Source organism: Phaenicophaeus curvirostris, unplaced genomic scaffold, assembly GCF_032191515.1.
Source record: "Phaenicophaeus curvirostris isolate KB17595 unplaced genomic scaffold, BPBGC_Pcur_1.0 scaffold_73, whole genome shotgun sequence".
NCBI lineage: Eukaryota > Metazoa > Chordata > Aves > Cuculiformes > Cuculidae > Phaenicophaeus > Phaenicophaeus curvirostris.
In genome coordinates this window covers 236,381-259,331 of record NW_027206695.1, presented here as the reverse complement: position 1 = coordinate 259,331, position 22,951 = coordinate 236,381, and the positions used below count along the sequence as shown (strand labels likewise).

The 22,951-nt window shown below is 63.9% G+C and overlaps 3 protein-coding genes across 5 annotated transcripts in view; 2 read left to right on the top strand and 1 right to left on the bottom strand.

Annotated features, from left to right (window-relative positions):
- LOC138734342 (zinc finger protein 585A-like) overlaps positions 1 to 22,951 on the top strand; it is a 352,271-nt gene that overhangs the window by 295,419 nt on the left and 33,901 nt on the right. The window lies entirely within an intron of this gene.
- On the top strand, positions 1,419 to 11,021 carry LOC138734378 (PE-PGRS family protein PE_PGRS26-like). Of its 3 annotated transcripts, none has more exons than XM_069882006.1 (13): positions 1,419 to 1,473; positions 2,701 to 2,726; positions 3,483 to 3,537; positions 3,996 to 4,110; positions 5,397 to 5,498; positions 6,702 to 6,752; positions 7,020 to 7,081; positions 7,626 to 7,720; positions 8,756 to 8,807; positions 8,909 to 9,053; positions 9,173 to 9,215; positions 10,677 to 10,770; positions 10,940 to 11,021. In XM_069882006.1, the coding sequence occupies exons 2-12, from the start codon at positions 2,711 to 2,713 to the stop codon at positions 10,760 to 10,762; spliced, it is 822 nt and encodes a 273-aa protein (XP_069738107.1). In that variant the 5' UTR covers positions 1,419 to 1,473; positions 2,701 to 2,710; the 3' UTR covers positions 10,763 to 10,770; positions 10,940 to 11,021. The 3 variants fall into 3 exon arrangements, with proteins under 3 accessions (XP_069738107.1, XP_069738106.1, XP_069738108.1); XM_069882005.1 differs by having other exon boundaries at positions 3,984 to 4,110; XM_069882007.1 differs by lacking the exon at positions 7,020 to 7,081 and having other exon boundaries at positions 3,984 to 4,110; positions 8,913 to 9,053.
- Positions 12,582 to 22,887, bottom strand: LOC138734344 (antigen peptide transporter 2-like). The gene is given in 13 exon segments (XM_069881952.1): positions 12,582 to 12,743; positions 12,745 to 12,882; positions 14,702 to 14,838; positions 15,463 to 15,622; positions 15,709 to 15,882; positions 16,702 to 16,890; positions 17,301 to 17,429; positions 17,506 to 17,703; positions 19,191 to 19,396; positions 19,502 to 19,632; positions 20,080 to 20,188; positions 21,880 to 22,405; positions 22,518 to 22,887. Coding segments are annotated over 13 exon segments (2,334 nt in total). The 5' UTR covers positions 22,632 to 22,887; the 3' UTR covers positions 12,582 to 12,620.

Genomic DNA, 22,951 nt, shown 5'->3' with positions numbered 1-22,951 from the left:
TACACCCCTTTGGCCCGGATTTCCACACCCAAGGCTCTTATTTACCCCTTATGCCTTAATGTGCCCCCTCAGGACCCTGATTTACACCTCCAGGGCCTATTTACTCCCGTTTGACCCTGCTTTGCACCCCTTTGGCCCTGATTTACACCACCAGGACCCTGATTTACACTTCTTTGGCCCTGCTTTGCACCTCCAGGGCACTGATTTACACCTCCAAAACCCTAGTTTCACCTCCAGGACCCAAATTTACACTGCTCGGGCACCGATTTACACCTCTTTGGCCCTGATTTAAACCTCCAGGGCCCAGATTTGCTCTTATTTGACCCTGCTTTGCACCCTTTTGGCCCCGATTTACACAGCTCGGGCACTGATTTACACCCCTTTGGCCCGGATTTCCACACCCAAGGCTCTTATTTACCCCTTATGCCTTAATGTGCCCCCCCAGCACGCTGATTTACACCTCCAGGGCCCAGATTTGCTCCCATTTGACCCTGCTTTGCACCCCTTTGGCCCCGATTTATGCCTCCGAGACCCTGATTTACACCTCTTTGGCGCTGATTTACACCACCAGGACCCTGATTTACTCTTCTTTGGCCCTGCTTTGCACCTTCAGGGCCCTGATTTACGCCTCCAAGACCCTAATTTCACCTCCAGGACCCCAATTTACACTGCTCGGGCCCTGATTTACACCTCTTTGGCCCTGATTTGCACCCCTTTGGCCCTGATTTCCACACCCAAGGCTCTTATTCACCCCTTATGACTTAATGTGCCCCCTCAGGACCCTGATTTACACCTCCAGAGCACTGATTTACGCCTCCAGGGCCCGGATTTGCTCCCATTTGACCCTGCTTTGCACCCCTTTGGCCCTGATTTACACCCCTTTGGCCCGGATTTCCACACCCAAAGCTCTTATTTACCCCTTATGCCTTAATTTGCCTCTCCAGAACCGTGATTTACACCTCCAGAGCACTGATTTACACCTCCAGGGCCCGGATTTGCTCCCCTTTGACCCTGCTTTGCACCTCCAGGGCCCCGATTTACGCCTCCAAGCCCCTAATTTCCCCTCCAGGGCCCCAATTTACGCCTCCAAGCCCCTAATTTCCCCTCCAGGGCCCCAATTTACGCCTCCAAGCCCCTAATTACCCCTCCAGGGCCCCGATTTACCCCTCCACTGCCCCATTTCACGCCCCTCCGGCCCCGCTTCCCCTCCCGGCCCCGCCCCTCGCGCTCCGATTGGCGGGAAGGGGCGGGGGCGGGGCCTGGGCCCATCTCTGCGCTCTGATTGGCTCCGAGGGGGAGGGGGGCGGGGCCTCAGCCCAGCTTTGCGTTCTGATTGGTTTCGGTGATTAAAAGGGGGCGTGGCCTGAGCCCGGTTCTGCGCTCTGATTGGCTGCCGGGGGGCGGGGGGGGGACGACGACGACGGGCGGGACCCGGAGGGAGCAACGCGGTTCTCGGGGTTACTGGGAGCACTGGGACGTACTGGGAGGGACTGGGAGCACTGGGAGGGGGGTTACTGGAAGCGCTAGGGCATACTGGGAGCACTGGGGGTAACTGGGAGGGCTATTAGGGGGTTACTGGGAGCACTGGGATTAACTGGGAGGGCTGTTAGGTGGTTACTGGGAGCACTGGGGTAACTGGGAGGGCTATTAGGGGGTTACTGGAAGCACTGGGATTAACTGGGAGGGTTACTGGGAGCGCTGGGGGTAGCTGGGAGGGCTATTAGGGGGTTACTGGGAGCACTGGGTTAACTGGGAGGGCTATTAGGGGGTTACTGGGAGCACTGGGATTAACTGGGAGGGTTACTGGGAGCGACTGGGAGCGCTGGAGAAGTTATTGGATTCTTGCTGGGAGCACTGGGGGTAACTGGGAGGGCTATTAGGTGGTTACTGGGAGCACTGGGATTAACTGGGAGGGCTATTAGGTGGTTACTGGGAGCACTGGGGGTAACTGGGAGGGCTATTAGGGGGTTACTGGGAGCACTGGGGAAACTGGGAGGGCTATTAGGTGGTTACTGGGAGCACTGGGGGTAACTGGGAGGGCTATTAGGGGGTTACTGGGAGCACTGGGATTAACTGGGAGGGTTACTGGGAGCGCTGGGGGTAGCTGGGAGGGCTATTAGGGGGTTACTGGGAGCACTGGGATTAACTGGGAGGGTTACTGGGAGCGCTGGGGGTAGCTGGGAGGGCTATTAGGGGGTTACTGGGAGCACTGGGAGGGTCTGGGAGCACTGGAGAAGTTATTGGGTGCTTGCTGGGAGCACTGGGGGCAACTGGGAGGGCTATTAGGTGGTTACTGGGAGCACTGGGGGTAACTGGGAGGGCTATTGGGGGGTTACTGGGAGCACTGGGGGTAAGTGGGAAGGACTGGGAGCACTGGGAGGGACTGGGAGCACTGGAGAAGTTATTGGGTGCTTGCTGGGAGCACTGGGGGTAACTGGGAGGGCTATTAGGTGGTAACTGGGAGCACTGGGGGTAACTGGGAGGGACTGGGAGCATTGGGGGGGTTACTGGGAGGGACTGGGAGATTACTGGGTGCACTGGGGAGTAACTGGGAGGGACGGGGGGGGCACTGGGGGGTTACTGGGAGCACTGGGAGGGACGGGGGGGGCACTGGGGGGTTACTGGGGTTGTGAGGATGGGGCAAATGGGGCCATACTGGGACTTACTGGGCCTTACTGGGAGCTTTGTCCCCCCTTCCAGTTTGACGCCCATGGCGGAGCCGCCGGGTGAGGCCGCGCCCCCCCCGGGTCCTAGTGCCCACCCCCAACCCCCCTCCGGGTCCTAGTGCCCCCCCCAACTCCCCTCCGGGTCCTAGTGCCCCCGCCTCCCAAACCCCTCCGGGTCCTAGTGCCCCACCCCACCCCCAACCCCACTCCGGGTCCTAGTGCCCCCCCCCCCACCAACCCCCCTCCGGGTCCTAGTGCCGGCCCCCCACCAACCCCCCTCCGGGTCCTAGTCCCCCCCCCCAACCCCCCTCCGGGTCAGTTCCCTCCCCCCGGCTCCTACTGCCCCCCACCCTCCATCCCGGGTACCCCCGGGTCCTAGTGCCCCCACCGCAATCCTCTGGGTCCCCCCTGGGTCTTAGCGCCCCCCCACCCCGGGTCCCCCTGCGTCCTAATGCCCCCCCCTTCTCCCCCTAGGTCCTAATGCCCCCCCCCACCGGGCCCTAATGTCCCCCCCAGGGCCCTAATGTCCCCCCCGGGTCCTAATGCCCCCCCGCCTGTCCCCCCACCCGGGTCCTATTGCCTCCCTGGTACCCCTGGGTCCTAATGCCCCCTACTTCTCCCCCCGGGTCCTAATGCCCCCCCCCCCCCCCCCCAACCCCTGGGTCCTCCCCGGGTCCTGGTCCCTCCCCTTCTCTCCCCCCACCCCGAGTCCCTCCGGGTCCTAATGCCCCCCCCCTTCCCCCCACCCCCGGGTCCTAATGCCCCGCCCCCGGGTCCCCCTGGGTCCTAATGCCCCCCCTTCTTCCCCCCCCCCAGGTCCATGGGGCCTCATTCCCCCCTCGCACTTCATGCTGCCCCCCCCCAGCACCAGGTAAGGGCTCCCAGTGCTCCCAGTGACCTCCCAGTCACCCACCGGTGCTCCCAGTGACCTCCCTGTAACCCACCAGTGCTCCCAGTACCCCTCAGTCCTTCCAGCAGCCTCCCAATTACCTTCCCAGTGCTCCCAGTAACCTCCCAGTCACCCACCAGTGCTCCCAGTACCCCCCAGTGCTTCCAGCAGCCTCCCAGTCACCTTTCCTGTGCTCCCAGTGACCTCCCAGTTCCCCCCAGCGCTCCCTGTCACCTCCCAGTTACCTCCCAGTACACCCAGTCACCTTCCCAGTGCTCCCAGCAACCTCTCAGCACCCTCCCAGTTAGCCCACGGTTCTCCCAGTAACCTCCCGGTGCTCCCAGTTCCGTTCCCAGTGCTCCCAGTTCCGTTCCCAGTGCTCCCAGTTCCATTCCCAGTGCTCCCAGTTCCATTCCCAGTGCTCCCAGTTCCGTTCCCAGGGCCCTGGAGGCGGAGCTGGAGGCCGAGAGGGGGCGGAGCCAAGTGCTGAGGGCGGAGCTTGAGGCCCTAAGGGGGCGGGGCCACGCGCTGGGGGCGGAGAAACCCCTGGAGGAGGTGAGCGAGGGGGCTGTGTCCCCGTGTCCTGGTGGCCCCATGTCCCCAAGGTGTCCCCGTAGTGAGGTTGACATGGTGGCCACGTCCCCAAGGTGTCCCCAAGGTCTCCTTCATGTTCCCCTGGTGTCCCCAAGGTGTTCCCAAGGTGTCCCTATGTCCACCTGGTGTCCCCAAGGTGTCCCCAAGGTCTCCCTCATGTCCCCCTGGTGTCCCCAGGATGTCCCCAAGGTCTCCCTCATGTCCCCCTGGTGTCCCCAAGGTGTCCCCATAGTGAGGGTGACACGGTGGCCATGTCCCCAAGGTGTCCCCATGTCCCCCTGGTGTCCCCAAGGTGTCCCTAGGGCATCCCTGGTGTCGCCATTGTGAACATGACATGGTGGTCACATCCCCCTGGTGTCCCCAAGGTGTCCCCAAGGTGTCCCCAAGGTGTCCCCAAGGTGTCCCCAAAGCCACCTTCATGTCTCCCTGGTGTCCCCAAGGTGTCCCCAAGGTCTCCCCATGTCCCCCCGGTGTCCCCAAGGTGTCCCCAAAGCCACCTTCATGTCCTCCCAATGTCCGCAAGGTGTCCCCAAAGCCACCTTCATGTCCCCCTGGTGTCCCCAAGATCTCCCCATCTCCCCCTGGTGTCCCCAGGGTGTCCCCAAGGTGTCCCCATGTCCCCCTGGTGTCCCCAAGGTGTCCCCAAGGTCTCCCTATGTCCACCTGGTGTCCCCAAGGTGTCCCCAAGGTCTCCCTCATGTCCCCCTGGTGTCCCCAAGGTGTCCCCAAGGTCTCCCTATGTCCCCCTGGTGTCCCCAAGGTGTCCCCATAGTGAGGGTGACATGGTGACCACGTCCCCTGGGTGTCCCCAAGGTCTTCCTCGTGTCCCCAGGGTGTCCCCATAGTGAGGGTGACATGGTGGCCACATCCCCATGGTGTCCCTAAGGCCACCCTCATGTCCCCCTGGTGTCCCCAAGGTGTCCCTAGGGCACCCCTGATGTCCCCATCATTAACATGACGTGGTGGCCACGTCCCCCTGGTGTCCCCAGGGTGTCCCCAAGGTCTCCTTCATGTCCCCAAGGTGTCCCCAAGGCCACCCTCATGTCCCCCTGGTGTCCCCAAGGTCTCCTTCATGTCCCCTTGGTGTCCCCAAGGTGTCCCCAAGATCTCCCCATGTCCCCCTGGTGTCCCCCTGTCCCCAGATTGTCTCCAAAGGAAAGGGGGGGGGGGGGGTTGGGTTAAGGGGGGGCTTTTGGGCTTTAGGGGGGGGATCCTGGGGGGCTCTGACCCCCCGTTTTGCCCCCCAGGACCCCCAGCGGCGCCTCTTGGGGCGCTGGCGGCGAGAGGTGTTTGCGCTGCTGCTGCAGCGGGCGGCCTGGGGCGAGACGGAGAGGGCGCTGCGGACAAAGGTGGGATTGGGGTACCCCCAGGGGGGCCGGAGCCCGGCTTGGGGGGCCTGAGCCCACTTTGGGGGCCCTGGGGACCACCCAGAGGGGTCCTGGGCCCAGTTTGGGGGTCCTGGGGTCCCACCCAGAGGGTCCTGAGCCCAGTTTGGGGGTCCTGGGGCCCAACCAGAGGGTCCTGAGCCCAGTTTGGGGCTCCTGGAGACCACTCAGAGGGTCCTGAGCCCAGTTTGGGGGTCCTGAGGTCCCACCCAGAGGGTTCTGAGCCCAGTTTGGGGGTCCTGGGGCCTCACCCAGAGGGTCCTGAGCCCAGTTTGGGGGTCCTGAGGTCCCACCCAGAGGGTTCTGAGCCCAGTTTGGGGGTCCTGAGTCCCATCCAGAGGGTCCTGAGCCCAGTTTGGGGGTCCTGAGCCCAGTTTGGGGGTCCTGTGGACCACCCAGCGGGTCCTGAGCCCATTTTGGGGGTCCTGAGTCCCATCCAGAGGGTCCTGAGCCCAGTTTGGGGGTACTGGGTCTCACCCAGAGGGTCCTGAGCCCAGTTTGGGGGTCCTGGGGCCCAACCAGAGGGTCCTGAGGTCCCACCCAGCGGGTCCTGAGCCCAATTTGGGGGTCCCTGTTCCCATCCGGATGGGCCTGAGCCCCCTTTTCTGGTCCTGAGCCCCTTTTATGGGGTCCCTGATCCCATCCGGAGGGTCCTGAGGCCCCTTTTGGGGGGTCCTGAGCCCCTTTTTGGGGTCCCGGGTCCCATCCGGAGGGTCCTGAGCCCCTTTTGGGGGTCCTGAGCCCCTTTTTGGGGTCCCTGGTCCCATCTGGAGGGTCCTGAGCCCCTTTTTGGGGGTCCTGAGCCCCTTTTTGGGGTCCCGGCTCCCATCCGGGGGGTCCTGAGCCCCTTTTGGGGGGTCCTGAGCCCCTTTTTGGGGTCCCGGGTCCCATCCAGAGGGTCCTGAGCCCCTTTTGGGGGGTCCTGAGCCCCTTTTTGGGGTCCCGGGTCCCATCCGGGGGGTCCTGAGCCCCTTTTGGGGGGTCCTGAGCCCCTTTTGGGGGTCCCGGGTCCCATCCGGAGGGTCCTGAGCCCCTTTTGGGGGTCCTGAGCCCCTTTTTGGGGTCCCGGCTCCCATCCGGGGGGTCCTGAGCCCCTTTTGGGGGGTCCTGAGCCCCTTTTTGGGGTCCCGGGTCCCATCCGGAGGGTCCTGAGCCCCTTGGGTGCAGGTGCAGGCGCTGGAAGCAGCCGTGGCCGCAGCAACACGGCGGGAGAGCCAGGTGGGGAACTGGGGGGACTGGGAGGGACTGGGGGGGACTGGGGGCAACTGGGGACACTGGGAGGGGTTGGGGACAAACTGGAGGGACTGGGGGCAACTGGGGACACTGGGAGGGGTTGGGGACAAACTGGGAGGGACTGGGAATGGTTGGGACCACTGGGGGGGGAACTGGGAGGGACTGGGGGACAAACTGGGGACACTGGGAGGGGGCACTGGGAGGCACTGGGAGGGGTTGGGGACAGTTGGGGACGCGGTGGCCCCCGCGCAGGCGGCGATGAGGGCGGAGGCAGCGGAGAAGGAACTGGGAGCACTGGGACGGGCAGCTGCCAGGTACTGGGAGGGACTGGGAGCCACTTTGGGGGACTGGGAGGGACTGGGAGGGACTGGGAGGATACTGGGAGGGGACTGGGAGGGACTGGGAGGGACTGGGAGGGGACTGGGAGGGACTGGGAGGGACTGGGAGGGGACTGGGAGGGACTGGGGGGCACTGGGAGGGACTGGGAGGGACTGGGAGGGACTGGGAGGGGACTGGGAGGGACTGGGAGGGGACTGGGAGGGACTGGGAGGGACTGGGAGGGGACTGGGAGGGACTGGGAGGGGACTGGGAGGGACTGGGAGGGGACTGGGAGGGACTGGGAGGGACTGGGAGGGGACTGGGAGGGACTGGGAGGGACTGGGAGGGACTGGGAGGGACTGGGAGGGGACTGGGAGGGGACTGGGAGGGACTGGGAGGGACTGGGAGGGGACTGGGAGGGACTGGGAGGGACTGGGAGGGGACTGGGGGGGCACTGGGAGGGACTGGGAGGGACTGGGAGGGGACTGGGAGGGACTGGGAGGGACTGGGAGGGACTGTGCGCGGTGTCCGTGTCCCCAGGGTGTCCCGGGAGGGGACCTGGCGCCAGGCGGAGGGGACAGCGGCCACCGGGGCCTCGGGGACACCGAGCAACCGAGACACCATCGGGCACCTCCGTGAGGGGACACGGGGCCGGGGGGACAGGGAGGGGGGACAGGGACATGGGGACAGGGACATGGGGACAGGGACATGGGGACAGGGGGACAGGGGGACAGGGACATGGGGACAGGGACGTGGGGACAGGGGGACAGGGAGGGGACACAGGGACATGGGGACAGGGAGGGGTACAGGGACATGGGGACAGGGGACAGGGAGGGGGACAGGGACATGGGGACAGGGAGGGGTACAGGGACATGGGGACAGGGGACAGGGGGACAGGGACATGGGGACATGGGGACAGGGAGGGGACACGGACATGGGGACAGGGAGGGGTACAGGGACATGGGGACAGGGACATGGGGACAGGAACGTGGGGACAGGGAGGGGACACAGGGACAGGAGACAGGGACATAGGGGACATGGGGACAGGGAGGGGACAGGGGGACAGGGGGACACAGGGACAGGGGGACAGGGGGACATGGGGACAGCGGTGGCACACAGGGACATGGGACAGGGAGGGGGACACAGGGACATGGGAACAGGGGACAGGGACACAGGGACATGGGGACATGGGGACAGGGACATGGGGATAGGGAGAGGACACAGGGACATGGGGACATGGGAGGGGGGACAGGGACATGGGGGGACATAGGGGACATGGGGACAGCGGACACAGACGTGGGGATGGGAGGGGGGACGGGGACAGGGGGACATGGGGACAGGGAGGGGGACACAGACATAGGGGACATGGGGACAGGGACACAAGGGACATGGGGACAGGGAGGGGACACAGGGACATGGGGACAGGGAAGGGGACAGGGACATGGGGACAGGGAGGGGGACACAGGGACATGGGGACATGGGACAGGGAGGGGGACACAGGGACATGGGGACAGGGGACATGGAGACACAGGGAAGGGAGAGGGGACAGGGACACGAGGACATGGGGACAGGGAGGTGACAGAAGGGACATAGGGCCATGGGGATGGGGACAGATGCCACCGTGTCACCCCCTCTGCCACAGCGGGTGTCCCTGTGTCCCCTGTCCCCAGGGCTGGTGGCCTCGGAGCCGCGATGGTGGCAGCGGGACCCGGCAGGGGACAAGTGAGTGACCTTGGGGACACCGGGGGGGGGGTGGCACAGGGGGACAATTTGGGGGGGGGGGGGGCGGTGACACGAGGGTGACCCGGTGGCCTTGTCCCCAGCCAGGTGGCCGAGGTGACCCGAGGGACGGTGGCTGGAGGCCAGCGCGGCCCTGAGGACGCCTTGGGGACGTCGAGGAGGGGACACGAGGGGCCACCCGGGGCCACCGGCCGCATCCCCCCAGCGGGCGAGGGGGCACGGGGCGAGGTGAGGTGGCTTGGGGACACGGGGGGGGGGACAAAGGAGGGGACAGGGACGTCGCTCGGGGAGGGCTGGTGGGGACAGGGGTGGCTGCTGTCCCCGCGTCACCTCGATGTCACCTCCAGGTGCCCCCGAGCGGAGACGGGACGGGGACCCCCCCGGGCAGAGGTTGGTTCGGCTCCCGTGGCCCCCGTGTCACCTCGTGTCCTCCCCGTGTCACCTCGTGTCATCCCAGTGTCCCCAGTGTCACCCTCGTGTCCTCCCAGTGTCACCTCGTGTCCTCCATGTCCCCAAGCGTCCCCTGTGGCCCCAGTGTCACCTTGTGTCCTCCCAGTGTCCCCAAGCGTCCTCCGCTGTCCCCCCTTTGTCCCCAGTGTCCTCCCAGTGGCCCTAGACGTCCCTCCATGTCCTCCAATGTCCCCCCGTGTCCTCTCTGTGTCACCAAGGTCCCCTCTACGTCCCCAAGTGTCCCCTGTGTCCCTCCAACCTCCCCAGCATCCCTCCCGTGTCCCCAGGTGGCCCCTGACGTCCTTCCATGTCCCCTCGTGTTCCCTGTGTCCCTCACTGTCCCCCTGGCCCTCAGGTGTCCCCAGCGTCCCCTCCGTGTCACCCCACGTCCCTCCCAGCCCCACAATGTCCCCAAGTGTCCCTCCTTATCCCCAGTGTCCCCTCTGTGTCCCCAATGTCCCCTCCGTGTCCCCCATGTCCCCTCCAGGTCCCCATGTCCCAATGTCCCTCCCCTGTCCCCAATGTCCCCTCTATGTCCCCAATGTCCCTCCACGTCCCAGTGTCCCCTCCACATCCCCCCCAGCCCCCAGTGTCCCCTCCCTGTCCCAGTGTCCCCTCCCTGTCCCAGTGTCCCCTCCCTGTCCCCCCAGCCCCCAGTGTCCCCAGTGTCCCCTCCATGTCCCCAGTGTCCCCTCCAAGTCCCAATGTCCCCTCTGTGTCCCAGTGTCCCCTCCACGTCCCAATGTCCCCTCCCTGTCCCAGTGTCCCCTCCACGTCCCAATGTCCCCTCCCTGTCCCAGTGTCCTCTCCACGTCCCCCCAGCCCCCAGTGTCCCCTCCCTGTCCCCCCAGCCCCCAGTGTCCCCAGTGTCCCCTCCAAGTCCCAATGTCCCCTCCGTGTCCCAGTGTCCCCTCCACGTCCCAATGTCCCCTCCCTGTCCCAGTGTCCCCTCCACGTCCCAATGTCCCCTCCCTGTCCCCAATGTCCCCTCCCTGTCCCCCCTAGCCCCCAATGTCCCCTCCACATCCCAGTGTCCCCTCCCTGTCCCCAATGTCCCCTCCACGTCCCCCCCAGCCCCCAGTGTCCCCTCCATGTCCCAGTGTCCCCTCCCTGTCCCAATATCCCCTCCACGTCCCTCCTTGTCCCCAATGTCCCCTCCATGTCCCAGTGTCCCCTCCATGTCCCCTCCATGTCCCAGTGTCCCCTCCACGTCCCCCCAGCCCCCAGTGTCCCCTCCCTGTCCCCAGTGTCCCCTCCATGTCCCAGTGTCCCCTCCCTGTCCCAGTGTCCCCTCCATGTCCCCTCCCTGTCCCAGTGTCCCCTCCCTGTCCCAGTGTCCCCTCCCTGTCCCAGTGTCCCCCGTGTCCCCCCCGTGTCCCCAGTGTCCCCGTGTCCCCTCAGCGGCCCTGGGCTCCCTGGTGAGGCGGCTGCAGGCCGTGGGCGCCACCATCCTCGGGGACATCGAGGACGTCGGGGACACCCCCTGAGGCCCCAGGTGAGACCCCGACCCCCCCCCAGGGCTGAGGGACCAGTTTGGGACTGGGAGGGGACACTGGGGACCGGGGGGGGGGACCTTGTGGCCCTTCCTTCTGCTCCCTAACGAGCCGCGAGGGCTTCGTTAGTGATGGCGACGGCGGCACCAGCGCTTCCTCCTCCCCTTCCAGGGCGGGAGCCGCAAGGAGGTGGAAGCAGCTCTTCCTCTTCCTCCTCCTCCTCCTCCCCTTCCTCTTCCTCCTCCTCTTCCTCTTCCTCATTCTTCTCTTCCTCCCTCTTCCTCCTCCTTCCCCTCTTCCTCCTCCTTCCCCTCTTCCTCCTCCTCCTCTTCCTCCTCCTCCTCTTCCTCCTCCTCCTTCCCCTCCTCTTCCTCTTCCTCCTCCTCCTCCTCCTCCTCCTCTTCCTCCTCCTCCTCCTCTTCCTCCCCCTCCTCCTCTTCCTCCCCCTCCTCCTCTTCCTCCCCCTCCTCCTCTTTCTCCCCCTCCTCCTCCTCCTCCTCCTCCTCCTCTTCCTCCTTCTCCTCTTTCCCCTCCTCCTCCTTCCCCTCTTCCTCCTCCTCCTCTTCCTCCTCCTCCTCTTCCTCCTCCTCCTCTTCCTCCTCCTCCTCTTCCTCCTCCTCCTCTTCCTCCTTCTCCTCTTTCTCCTCCTCCTCCTTCCCTCTTCCTCCTTCCCCTCTTCCTCCTTCCCCTCTTCCTCCTCCTCCTCTTCCTCCTCCTCCTCCTCTTCCTCCTTCTACTCTTCCTCCTCTTCCTCCTCCTCTTCCTCCTCCTCTTCCTCCTCCTCTTCCTCCCCCCCTTCCTCCCCCCCTTCCTCCCCCCCTTCCTCCCCCCCTTCCTCCCCTCCCTTCCTCCTCCCCTTCCTCCTCCCCTTCCTCCTTCTCCTCTTCCTCTTCCTCCTCCCCTTCCTCCTCCTCTTCCCCCTTCTCCTCTTCCTCCTCCTCTTCCTCGATATCAAAACGAATAAAACGGCTCCAACGTTGGGACAATAAAAGGAAAGAGGCTTCGCCAACCACGCTTCCACCAGGCACTTCCTCGTGTCCCCATCCATCTCCTGGTGTCCCCATCCACGTTCTCAGTGTCCCCATCCATCTCCTGGTGTCCCCATCCATCTCCTCCTGTCCCCATCCACGTTCTCAGTGTCCCCATCCATCTCCTGGTGTCCCCATCCATCTCCTGGAGCCCCCATCCATCTCCTGGTGTCCCCATCCATGTTCTCAGTGTCCCCATCCATCTCCTCCTGTCCCCATCCACGTTCTCAGTGTCCCCATCCATCTCCTGGTGTCCCCATCCATCTCCTGGAGCCCCCATCCATCTCCTGGTGTCCCCATCCATGTTCTCAGTGTCCCCATCCATCTCCTCCTGTCCCCATCCACGTTCTCAGTGTCCCCATCCATCTCCTGGTGTCCCCATCCATCTCCTGGTGCCCCCATCCATCTCCTGCTGTCCCCATCCACGTTCTCAGTGTCCCCATCCATCTCCTGCTGTCCCCATCCACGTTCTCAGTGTCCCCATCCATCTCCTGCTGTCCCCATCCACGTTCTCGGTGTCCCCATCCATCTCCTGGTGCCCCCATCCATCTCCTGGTGCCCCCATCCACGTTCTCAGTGTCCCCATCCATCTCCTGGTGCCCCCATCCACGTTCTCAGTGTCCCCATCCATCTCCCAGTGTCCCCATCCATCTCCTGGTGCCCCCATCCACGTTCTCAGTGTCCCCATCCATCTCCTGGTGCCCCCATCCACGTTCTCAGTGTCCCCATCCATCTCCTGGTGCCCCCATCCACGTTCTCAGTGTCCCCATCCATCTCCTGGCGCCCCCATCCATCTCCTGGAGCCCCCATCCACCTTCTCCTCTTTATTGCTGGCCGCTGCCCTTGCCCGGTGGCCCCCGGTGGCCCCCGTTGTGCCCCCTGGAGCCGCTCGCCGTGTCCCCGGGGCGGCGCGAGGGCCTCCTCAGGAGGCGGCTGTAGGTCCCCCCCGCGGCTCCTCAGCTCGGCCGGCGTCCCCGTCTCCACCACGGCGCCGGCGTCCAGCACCACGGCGCGGTCGGCCGCCTCCAGCAGGCGCGGGCAGTGGGTGATGAGCAGCACCGCGTGGGGCCCCCGCAGCCTCTCCAGCTGCAGGAGAACGTGGGGGATGGACTCGGGGACGGGGTGGCTGCCGAGGAACCCAGGCCAGGGACACCTCCCGCTGGAGCAGGTTGCTCCAAGCCCCAGCCGACGCGCCCTTGGACACCTCCAGGGATGGAGCAACCACAGCTTCTCTGGGCAACCTGCATGGGGAGCTCCCCACCCTCCTGGTGAAGAAATTCCCTCCAAAGATCTCAACCCCGTGTCCTTCAGCCTCCAGCATCTACCCACCGCTATCCATCCATCCACCCATCTACTCAGTCAACCACCATCCAAGTCCTTCCATCCTTCCTTCCACCTCTTCCTTCCATCCATCCATCCTTCCTTCCACCTCTTCCTTCCTTCCATCCTTCCTTCCACCTCTTCCTTCCATCCTTCCTTCCACCTCTTCCTTCCATCCTTCCTTCCACCTCTTCCTTCCTTCCATCCTTCCACCTCTTCCTTCCTTCCATCCTTCCACCTCTTCCTTCCTTCCATCCTTCCACCTCTTCCTTCCATCCTTCCTTCCACCTCTTCCTTCCATCCATCCTTCCACCTCTTCCTTCCATCCTTCCTTCCACCTCTTCCTTCCATCCATCCTTCCACCTCTTCCTTCCATCCATCCTTCCACCTCTTCCATCCATCCATCCTTCCACCTCTTCCATCCATCCATCCTTCCACCTCTTCCTTCCATCCTTCCTTCCACCTCTTCCTTCCTTCCATCCTTCCACCTCTTCCTTCCATCCATCCTTCCACCTCTTCCATCCATCCATCCTTCCACCTCTTCCTTCCTTCCATCCATCCTTCCACCTCTTCCTTCCTTCCTTCCATCCTTCCACCTCTTCCTTCCTTCCCCTTCTTCCTTCCATCCATCCTTCCAGCTCTTCCTTCCATCCATCCTTCCACCTCTTCCTTCCATCCATCCATCCTTCCACCTCTTCCTTCCTTCCATCCATCCTTCCACCTCTTCCTTCCTTCCATCCATCCTTCCACCTCTTCCTTCCATCCATCTCTTCCTTCCTTCCATCCTTCCACCTCTTCCTTCCACGCACCTACAGCTCATGGACTCACGGACGGGTTGGGTTCCAAGGAACCTTCAAGCCCATCCAGGGACACCTCCCTCTGGACCAGGATGCTCCAAGCCCCATCCAACGTGGCCTTGGACACCTCCAGGGATGGAGCAGCCAGGGAGCAGGAGCTCCCCCATCTCCTGGTGAAGAAATTCCTTCCAAAGATCTCAGCTCTGTGTCCTTCAGCTTCCAGCATCTACCCTTCCATCCACCCACCTCTATCCAATTGTCCATCCATCCAACCATCTACTCAACCACCATCCAGTCCTCCTGCCTTCCACCTCGTCCTTCCATCCATCCCCCTCCTCCTTCCTGGAGATCATGGCCTCAAGGAAGGGGTTGGGTTGGAAGGGACCTCCCAGCCCCTCGGGTCCCACCCCCCCCATGGAAGTCGTGGTTGTCCCATCCCCGGAGGTGCTCAAGGCCAGGTTGGATGAGGCTTGGAGCCCCCACTGGGAGGTGTCCCAGCTTTGAGGGCCCCTTCCAACCCAACCCAACCCGTGATTCGCATCCCTCAACGCCCCAAGACCTTCTCCACCCAGCCTGGATTTGCGATTGTCCCAACCCGGGTGCAGAACCTCGACCTTGTTGGACCTTCATGAAGATCACCCGGTTCTACCTCGTCCAAGTCCCTCTTGGTGGCCTCTTCTCCCTCTTGGTGGCCTCTTCTCCCTCTTGGTGGCCTCCCTCTCCCTCTTGGTGGCCTCCCTCTCCCTCTTGGTGGCCCCCCTTGCCACCACCCCCTCCCAGCTCCTCACCAGGTCCCGGCTGTCGCTGTTCAAGGCGCTGGTGGCTTCGTCGAGGACGAGGACACGGGGACGACGCACCAGGGCCCGGGCGATGGCCACGCGCTGCTTCTCCCCCGCCGACAGCTGCGCCCCCTTCTCCCCAACCTCTGCGGGGAGGAACCACACGGAGGGTCCCACCAGGAACCTCATGGAGGGGCCCACCAGGATCCAGGGCATTGAGGGCCACCGGGATCCACACATAGGGTCCCACCAGGATCCACACGGAGGGTCCCACCAGGACCCATACGTTGGGTCCCACCAGGACCCATAAGGAGGGTCCCACCAAGACCCAGGGGGCTGAGGGCCACCAGGACCCACATGGAGGGTCCCACCAGGACCCAGGGTGCTGAGGGCCACCAGGACCCACACAGAGGGTCCCACCAAGACCCATATGGAGGGTCCCACCAAGACCCACACGGAGGGTCCCACCAAGACCCACACGGAGGGTCCCACCAAGACCCAGGGTGCTGAGGGCCACCAAGACCCAGATGTAGGGTCCCACCAAGGCCCATACAGAGGGTCCCACCAGGACCCAGGGTGTAGGGTCCCACCAAGACCCATAAGGAGGGTCCCACCAAGACCCAGGGTGCTGAGGGCCACCAGGACCCATATGGAGGGTCCCACCAAGACCCATAAGGAGGGTCCCACCAGGACCCATATGGAGGGTCCCACCAAGACCCAGGGTGCTGAGGACCACCAAGACCCCCCCGCCGGGTCCCCCCAGGACTCACCGGTGTCGAAGCCCTTCTCCAGCGCGGTGATGAAGTCGAGGGCCCCGGCGGTGGCAGCGGCCGCTCTCACCTCCTCGTCCGAGCAGCCCTCCAAGCCCAGGGTGATGTTGTCCCGGATGGTGCCGGAGAAGAGCACGGGCTCCTGTCCCACCACGGCGACCTGCGGCGAGGAGGAGGACAAGGCTCGGAGCGGGCACCGCCTGGACCCCTCGCGTCACCCGCCCGGTGGCCCCGGCGGCTCCTCACGTGGCGGTGGAGATAGTGGTGCTGGTAGAGGCCCACGGGGACCCCGTCGAGGAGCAGCCGCCCGGCCGAGGGCTCGTAGAAGCGCTGCAGCAGCGCCGCGCACGAGCTCTTCCCACTGCCGTTGGGCCCGGCCAGCGCCGTCACCTCGCCGGGACGCAGCTCGAAGGAGACATCCTGGGGGGTAGGGGGCTGTCCATCTCCACCATCCCATCCCATCCCATCCCATCCACCATCATCTTCATCCCATCCACCTTCATCCCATCCCATCCATCACCATCTTCATCCCATCCACCATCATCTTCATCCCATCCACAACCTTCATCCCCTCCACCACCATATTCATCTCCTCCACCACCTTCATCCCCTCCACCGTCACCTCCATCCCCTCCACCATCTTCATCCCCTCCACCACCTTCATCCCCTCCATCCCCTCCATCTTCATCCACCACCACCTTCATCCCATCCACATTCATCCCATCCACCATCTTCATCCCCTCCATCTTCATCCCCTCCACCACCTTCACCCTGTCCACCATCTTCACCCTGTCCACCACCTCCATCCCATCCATCTTCATCCCCTCCACCACCTCCATCCCCTCCATCTTCATCCCATTCCCACCACCCCGTCTTCCCTCTCCCATCCCCTCCTCACCAACCCATCTCCTTGGTCCCCATCCCACCCTCCCATCCCTCCGTCCTCATCCCATTTCACTCCTACCATCCCATCTTCACCGTTCCCATCCCACTGTCCTCATCCCACCATCCCATCCCCATCATCCTTTCCCATCTCATCCCAGTTCTCTGTCCTCATCCCACCACCCCATCCCATTCCAACCATCTCAGCCCTCTGTCCTCATCCCACCATCTCCACCATCTCATCCCACTCCTCTGTCCTCCTCCCACCCTTCCCACCATCCCATCCCCACCTTCCCATCCCATCCCACCATCCCATCCCATCCTCTCTCCCTGCTCCTCCTGGTGGGTCTCCTCTACCTTCAGCACGAGGTGGTGGGGCCGCGTTGGGTAGGCGAAGGAGACCCCTTGGAAGACGACGTGGCCGCGCAGGGTCGGGGGCGCCCAGGTGCCCCCCGCGTCCCCCCGAGGCTCCCGGTCCAGGTATTCCCAAACCTTGCGTCCTGCTGCCACCTTGTTCATCAGCTCCCCGTGGCCGTAGACCAACGCCTGCCCAGGACCAAGCAGCGGCCACCGGGGACGGAGGAGGAGATGGCGATGGAGGAGACGATGGAGACGATGGGGACGGAGGAGGAGATGGGGACGGAGGAGGAGATGGAGACGATGGGGGTGGAGGAGACAATGGAGACGATGGGGACGGAGGAGGAGATGGGGACGGAGGAGGAGATGGAGACGATGGGGAGGGAGGAGGAGATGGAGAGATGGGGATGGAGGAGGAGATGGGGGTGGAGGAGACGATGGAGACGATGGGGGTGGAGGAGGAGATGGGGGTGGAGGAGGAGATGGAGATGATGGGGATGGAGGAGACGATGGAGATGATGGGGGTGGAGGAGGAGACGGGACGATGGGGATGGAGGAGGAGGAGATGATGGAGTGGGACACGGCTGGCGTGGCCTCACCTGCACGTGGCTGCTGACTTTATTGCGGTAGAGGAAGAAGGTGACCACATTGCCGGGGGTGATGGAGCCTTCGCGCAGCTGCCGGTGGCCGTGGTGGAGCACCAAGACCTGCACGGCCAACTGGAGAACCTGCGGGGGGACCCAGGCTCACCGTGCGGCCCGGGCTCCGCGGGCCCCGGAGGCCCAAGGTCCCACCCGGCCTCACCCGATGGACGAAGATGAAGAGCGCCCGCTCCACCGCCAGCTGGTTCTTCAGCCTCAGCATCTCGGCCACCGCCCGGGCGTGGCGCCGCTCCTCCTCCTCCTCGCCGGCCAAGGTCCTCACCGTCTCGATGGAGGAGATGGCCTCCTGCACCACCGCCGTCGTGGCGGCCGTGGCGTCCAGCAGCGCCCGCTCCAGCCTCTGGGGTGGCATTCGGGGTTCCCAGCGGAGGACGTCTCGGCCCACCACCCCACCCCAGCTCTCCGTCCTCACCCCACCGACCCCGTCTCCAGCAGCCCAACCCCATCCTGCTCCATCTTTCTCCTCGTCCCACCCCCCGACCTCGTCCCGTTCCATCTCGTCGGCCCCTTCCCACCATCTCACGCCGACTTATCCCCCCCCGTCCTAGCTCGTTGACCCCATCCTAGTCCACCCCACCACCATCTCCCACCCCATCTTGCCCCAACCCCACTACCAGCTCCTGCTCCATCCCACCCCAACCATCTCCCACCCCAACCCGTCCCCACCACTGTCTCCCACCATCACCTCCACCTATTCCCATCCCTCCATCATCTCCCACCCCATCTCCACCCCCATCATCCCCACCCCATCTCCACCCCATCCCCACCATCATCTCCCACCTATTCCCACCACCATCTCCACCCCATCCCATCTCCATCATCATCTCCCATCCCATCCCCCCATCTCCACCCCGTCCCATCCCCACCACCATCTCCCACCCCATCCCCACCACCATCTCATCCTACCCCACCCCCGCCCATCCCCACCCCCACCTCCCATCCCATCCCACCCCATCCCCACCACCATCATCTCCACCCCATCCCCACCACCATCTCCACCCCATCCCACCCCAACCCCAGCATCTCCACCATCTCCCACCCCAACCCATCCCATCCCAACCCATCCCATCCCCACCACCATCTCCCACCTATTCCCACCATCATCCCAACCACCACCTCCCATCCCACCCCAACCACCACCTCCCATCCCATCCCCATCTCCATCCCCATCCCATCTCCATCCCCATCCCATCCCCATCCCCATCCCATCTCCATCCCATCCCCATCCCATCCCCATCCCATCCCCATCTCCATCCCATCCCCATCTCCACCCCCATCCCCATCCTCCATCTCCATCCCCACCTCCATCTCCATCCCATCCCCATCTCCATCCCATCCCCATCCCATCTCCATCTCCATCCCCATCTCCATCCCCATCTCCATCCCCATCTCCATCCCCACCTCCATCCCCACCTCCATCCCCACCTCCATCCCCACCTCCATCCCCACCTCCACCTCCATCTCGACCTCCATCTCCACCTCCACCTCCATCCCATCCCCATCTCCATCCCATCTCCATCCCATCCCCATCCCATCTCCATCCCCATCCCATCTCCATCCCAACCCCACCTCCATCTCCATCCCCATCCCCATCTCCATCCCCACCTCCATCCCCACCTCCATCCCCACCTCCACCTCCATCTCCACCTCCATCTCCACCTCCATCTCCACCTCCATCTCCATCTCCACCTCCATCTCCACCTCCATCTCCATCCCATCCCCATCTCCATCCCATCTCCATCCCATCTCCATCCCATCTCCATCTCCATCCCCATCCCCATCTCCATCCCCATCCCCATCTCCACCACCACCTCCAGCCCATCCCACCTGTCTGCGGGTGTCATAGACCTTGCGTGCGACGATTGCGAGGGGCACCTCCAGCAGGGCGAGGGCGGCCAGGGCCGGCGACAGTCCCACCATGGAGGCCCCGACGCTGAGCGCCAGCAGGAGGCTCCTCAGCGCCACGTTGGCGTTCATGGCCACCGCCTCGCTCAGCACCTCCACCTCCCCTCCCAGCCGCGCCGACACCTCCGCTGGGGGGACAACCGGGGTTCAGGGCTCACCACGAGGTTTAGGGGTCACCACGAGGTTTAGGGGTCACCACGAGGAGGTTGAAGGGCGCTGAGGACCATCCCTACCTGTTGGGGTCTCCTGGAAGAAGGTGAGGTCCTGGCGCACCAGGTGGGAGAAGAGGCTGGAGCGCAGGTTGAGCTCCAAGCGGGACTTGGTCAAGCAGAAGAGGCCCCCGCGGCAACCGGCAAAGAACGAGCTGGGGATGGATGGACAGGTGGACATGGAGAACATCAACCGGGTCACGGGGGGTGGACAAGGAGGACAGCGGGAGCAAGTTGGGATGGACAGATGGACATGGGGAACACCAACATGGTCATGGGGGGTGGAGGAACGCAAGGATGGATGGACAAGGAGGACACCAGGAGAGAGCTGGGATGGACAGATGGACATGGGGAACATCAACCTGGTCATGGGAGGTGGACAAGAAGGACACCAGGAGAGAGCTGGGATGGACAGATGGACATGGAGAACATCAACTGGGTCATGGGAGGTGGACAAGGAGGACACCAGGAGAGAGCTGGGATGGACAGATGGACATGGGGAACATCGACCTGGTCCTCAGAGACGGAGGGCCGCGGGGACACAAGGATGGGAGAGGAGGACGTGGGGACGGCCACGCGGCCGGGGCCTGTGGGGGCCTCACCTGGCCAGGCTGGCGGCGAGGAGCAGGCCCAGGGGGCCGGCGGTGGCCGCGTCTCCCAGCCGGACGGCGTCCAGCACCCGCCCCGTGAGCAGCGGGCACGCGGCCTCCCCTGGAACCGCAACGGGACGGGAGTGAAACCAGAGCCGAGCCGGAGCCCAGCGCGGCCAAGAGAGGCCGAGGCCGAAGGGAACCAAAAGCAAAAGCCAAAGGGAAGCGAAGCGAAGCAAAAGCGAAGCCGAAGCGAAGCCAAAGCGAAGCGAGGCCAAAGCGAAGCCAAAGCGAAGCGAAGCCAAAGTGAAGCGAAGCCAAAGCGAAGCGAAGCCAAAGCCAAAGCGAAGCCAAAGCCAAAGCGAAGCCAAAGCGAAGCCAAAGCCAAAGTGAAGCGAAGCCAAGGCCGAAGCGAAGCCAAAGCCAAAGTGAAGCGAAGCCAAGGCCGAAGCGAAGCCAAGGCCGAAGTGAAGCGAAGCCAAGGCCGAAGGAAGCGAAGCCAAGGCCGAAGGAAGCGAAGCCAAGGCCGAAGCGAAGCCAAAGTGAAGCGAAGCCAAAGCCAAAGCGAAGCCAAGGCCAAAGTGAAGCGAAGCCAAAGTGAAGCCGAAGTGAAGCTGAAGCCAAAGCGAAGCCAAAGCCAAAGCGAAGCCAAAGCCAAAGCGAAGCCAAAGCCAAAGCGAAGCCAAAGCCAAAGCGAAGCCAAAGTGAAGCGAAGCCAAGGCCGAAGCGAAGCCAAAGCGAAGCCAAGGCCAAAGTGAAGCCAAGGCCAAAGTGAAGCCAAGGCCAAAGTGAAGCCAAGGCCAAAGCCAAAGTGAAGTGAAGTGAAGCGAAGCCAAGCCCAAAGTGAAGCCAAGGCCAAAGCGAAGCCAAGGCCAAAGTGAAGCCAAGCTGAAGTGAAGTGAAGTGAAGCGAAGCCAAGGCCAAAGCGAAGCCAAGGCCAAAGCGAAGCCAAGGCCAAAGTGAAGCAAAAGCAAAAGCCAAAGTGAAGTGAAGTGAAGTGAAGCCAAGGCCAAAGTGAAGCTGAAACCAAAGCCGAAACCAAGGGAAGCGAAGCCAAAGCCAAAGGGAAGTGAAGTGCAGTGAAGCCAAGGTCACAGTGAAGCAAAAGCAAAAGCCAAAGCGAAGTGGAGCAAAAGCCAAAGCAAAGTGAAGCCAAGGCCAAGGCCAAAGTGAAGCCAAGGCCAAAGTGAAGCCAAGGCCAAGGCCAAAGTGAAGCCAAGGCCAAGGTAAAGCGAAGTGAGGTGAAGCCAAGGCCGAAGTGAAGCCAGAATCAAAGCCAAAACCAAGTGAAGCGAAGCCAAGGCCAAAGCGAAGCAAAGTGCGGCAGATCGAGCCGAAGTCAAGCAAAGCGAAGCCTGCCGAGCGAGCAAAAGGGAACCCAAAAGTGAATCAAAGCGAGACAAAACCAAAGCCAAAGTGAAGCCAAGAGGGATTCAAAGGGATCCAAAAGTGAATCCAAAGCGAAGCCAAGAGGGAATCAAAGGGAACCCAAAGCAAATCCAAAGCGAAGCCAAGAGGGATTCAAAGGGAACCCAAAGGGAAGCCAAGAGGGAAGCCAAGAGGGAAGCCAAGAGGGATCCAAAAGTGAATCCAAAGCAAAGCCAAGAGGAAATCAAAGGGAACCCAAAGGGAAGCCAAGAGGGAAGCCAAGAGGGAAGCCAAGAGGGATTCAAAGGGAACCCAAAGGGAAGCCAAGAGGGAAGCCAAGAGGGAAGCCAAGAGGGATCCAAAAGTGAATCCAAAGCGAAGCCAAGAGGGAATCAAAGGGAACCAAACCCAAAGCGAAGCGGAGTGCCCCCCCTCGGCCCTCACCGATCGCGGCCGCCACGAGGCAGAGGACGGCGCCGCTCAGCACCGGCCACTCGCTCGCCGCCAGCGCCAGGAGCCGCCGCGTCCCCGAGGCCGGAGCGGCCGCCGCTGTCCCCTCTGCAGCCGGTGTCCCCGCGCCGCGGAGCCCCCGGGCCCCGAGGAGCCGCGCGGCGGTGGCCCCGAGGTGGCCGAGGGCGATGGCGGAGGACGGCGCGGTGGCCAGCAGCGGCGGGGCCGGGGGAGCCGCCAGGCGCCACGCGGTGAGGAGGGCGGCGGGCGGCACGGCCAGCAGGGCGGCGACGGTGACGCCGGAGCCACCGGGTCCCCCCGGGGCCACCAGGCGCGCGGCCGCCCCCAGGGCCACCAGGCGGATCAGGGCTTCCAGCCACGGGGCCAGCGGCCCCCACGGGGCCAGCGAAGGGGCCAGCGGGGCCAGCGCCCCCAGCAGCGCCACGTCCACCGCCAGCAGGAGGGAGGCCTGGAGCAGCACCATGGCACCAGTAACACCAGTGACACCAGTAGAGAGGCGCTGGGAACCGAGGGAGATCCCCAGTCAGGCCCAGCACTCCCAGTTCAGCCCCAGCAGCACTTAAGAGTCACCCCAGTCCATCCCAGTGCTCCCAGTTCAGCCCCACCAGCACCTTCAGGCTCCCCCAGTCCATCCCAGTGCTCCCACCAACTCCCTGGGGCTCCCCCAGTCCATCCCAGTGCTCCCAGTTCAGCCCCATCAGCACCCTGGGGCTCCCCCAGTCCATCCCAGTGCTCCCAGTTCAGCCCCACCAGCACCCTGGGGCTCCCCCAGTCCATCCCAGTGCTCCCACCAACTCCCTGGGGCTCCCCCAGTCCATCCCAGTGCTCCCAGTTCAGCCCCATCAGCACCCTGGGGCTCCCCCAGTCCATCCCAGTGCTCCCAGTTCAGCCCCATCAGCACCCTGGGGCTCCCCCAGTCCGTCCCAGTGCTCCCAGTCCAGCCCCACCAGCACCTTCAGGCTCCCCCAGTCCATCCCAGTGCTCCCAGTTCAGCCCCACCAGCACCTTCAGGCTCCCCCAGTCCATCCCAGTGCTCCCAGTTCAG

Coding starts and splice junctions, on each gene's coding strand:
- LOC138734378 (XM_069882005.1), top strand. Junction 5,499..6,701: donor AGAGGGCGCTGCGGACAAAG/GTGGGATTGGGG, acceptor CCTTGGGTGCAG/GTGCAGGCGCTGGAAGCAGC. Junction 6,753..7,019: donor CAACACGGCGGGAGAGCCAG/GTGGGGAACTGG, acceptor GCCCCCGCGCAG/GCGGCGATGAGGGCGGAGGC.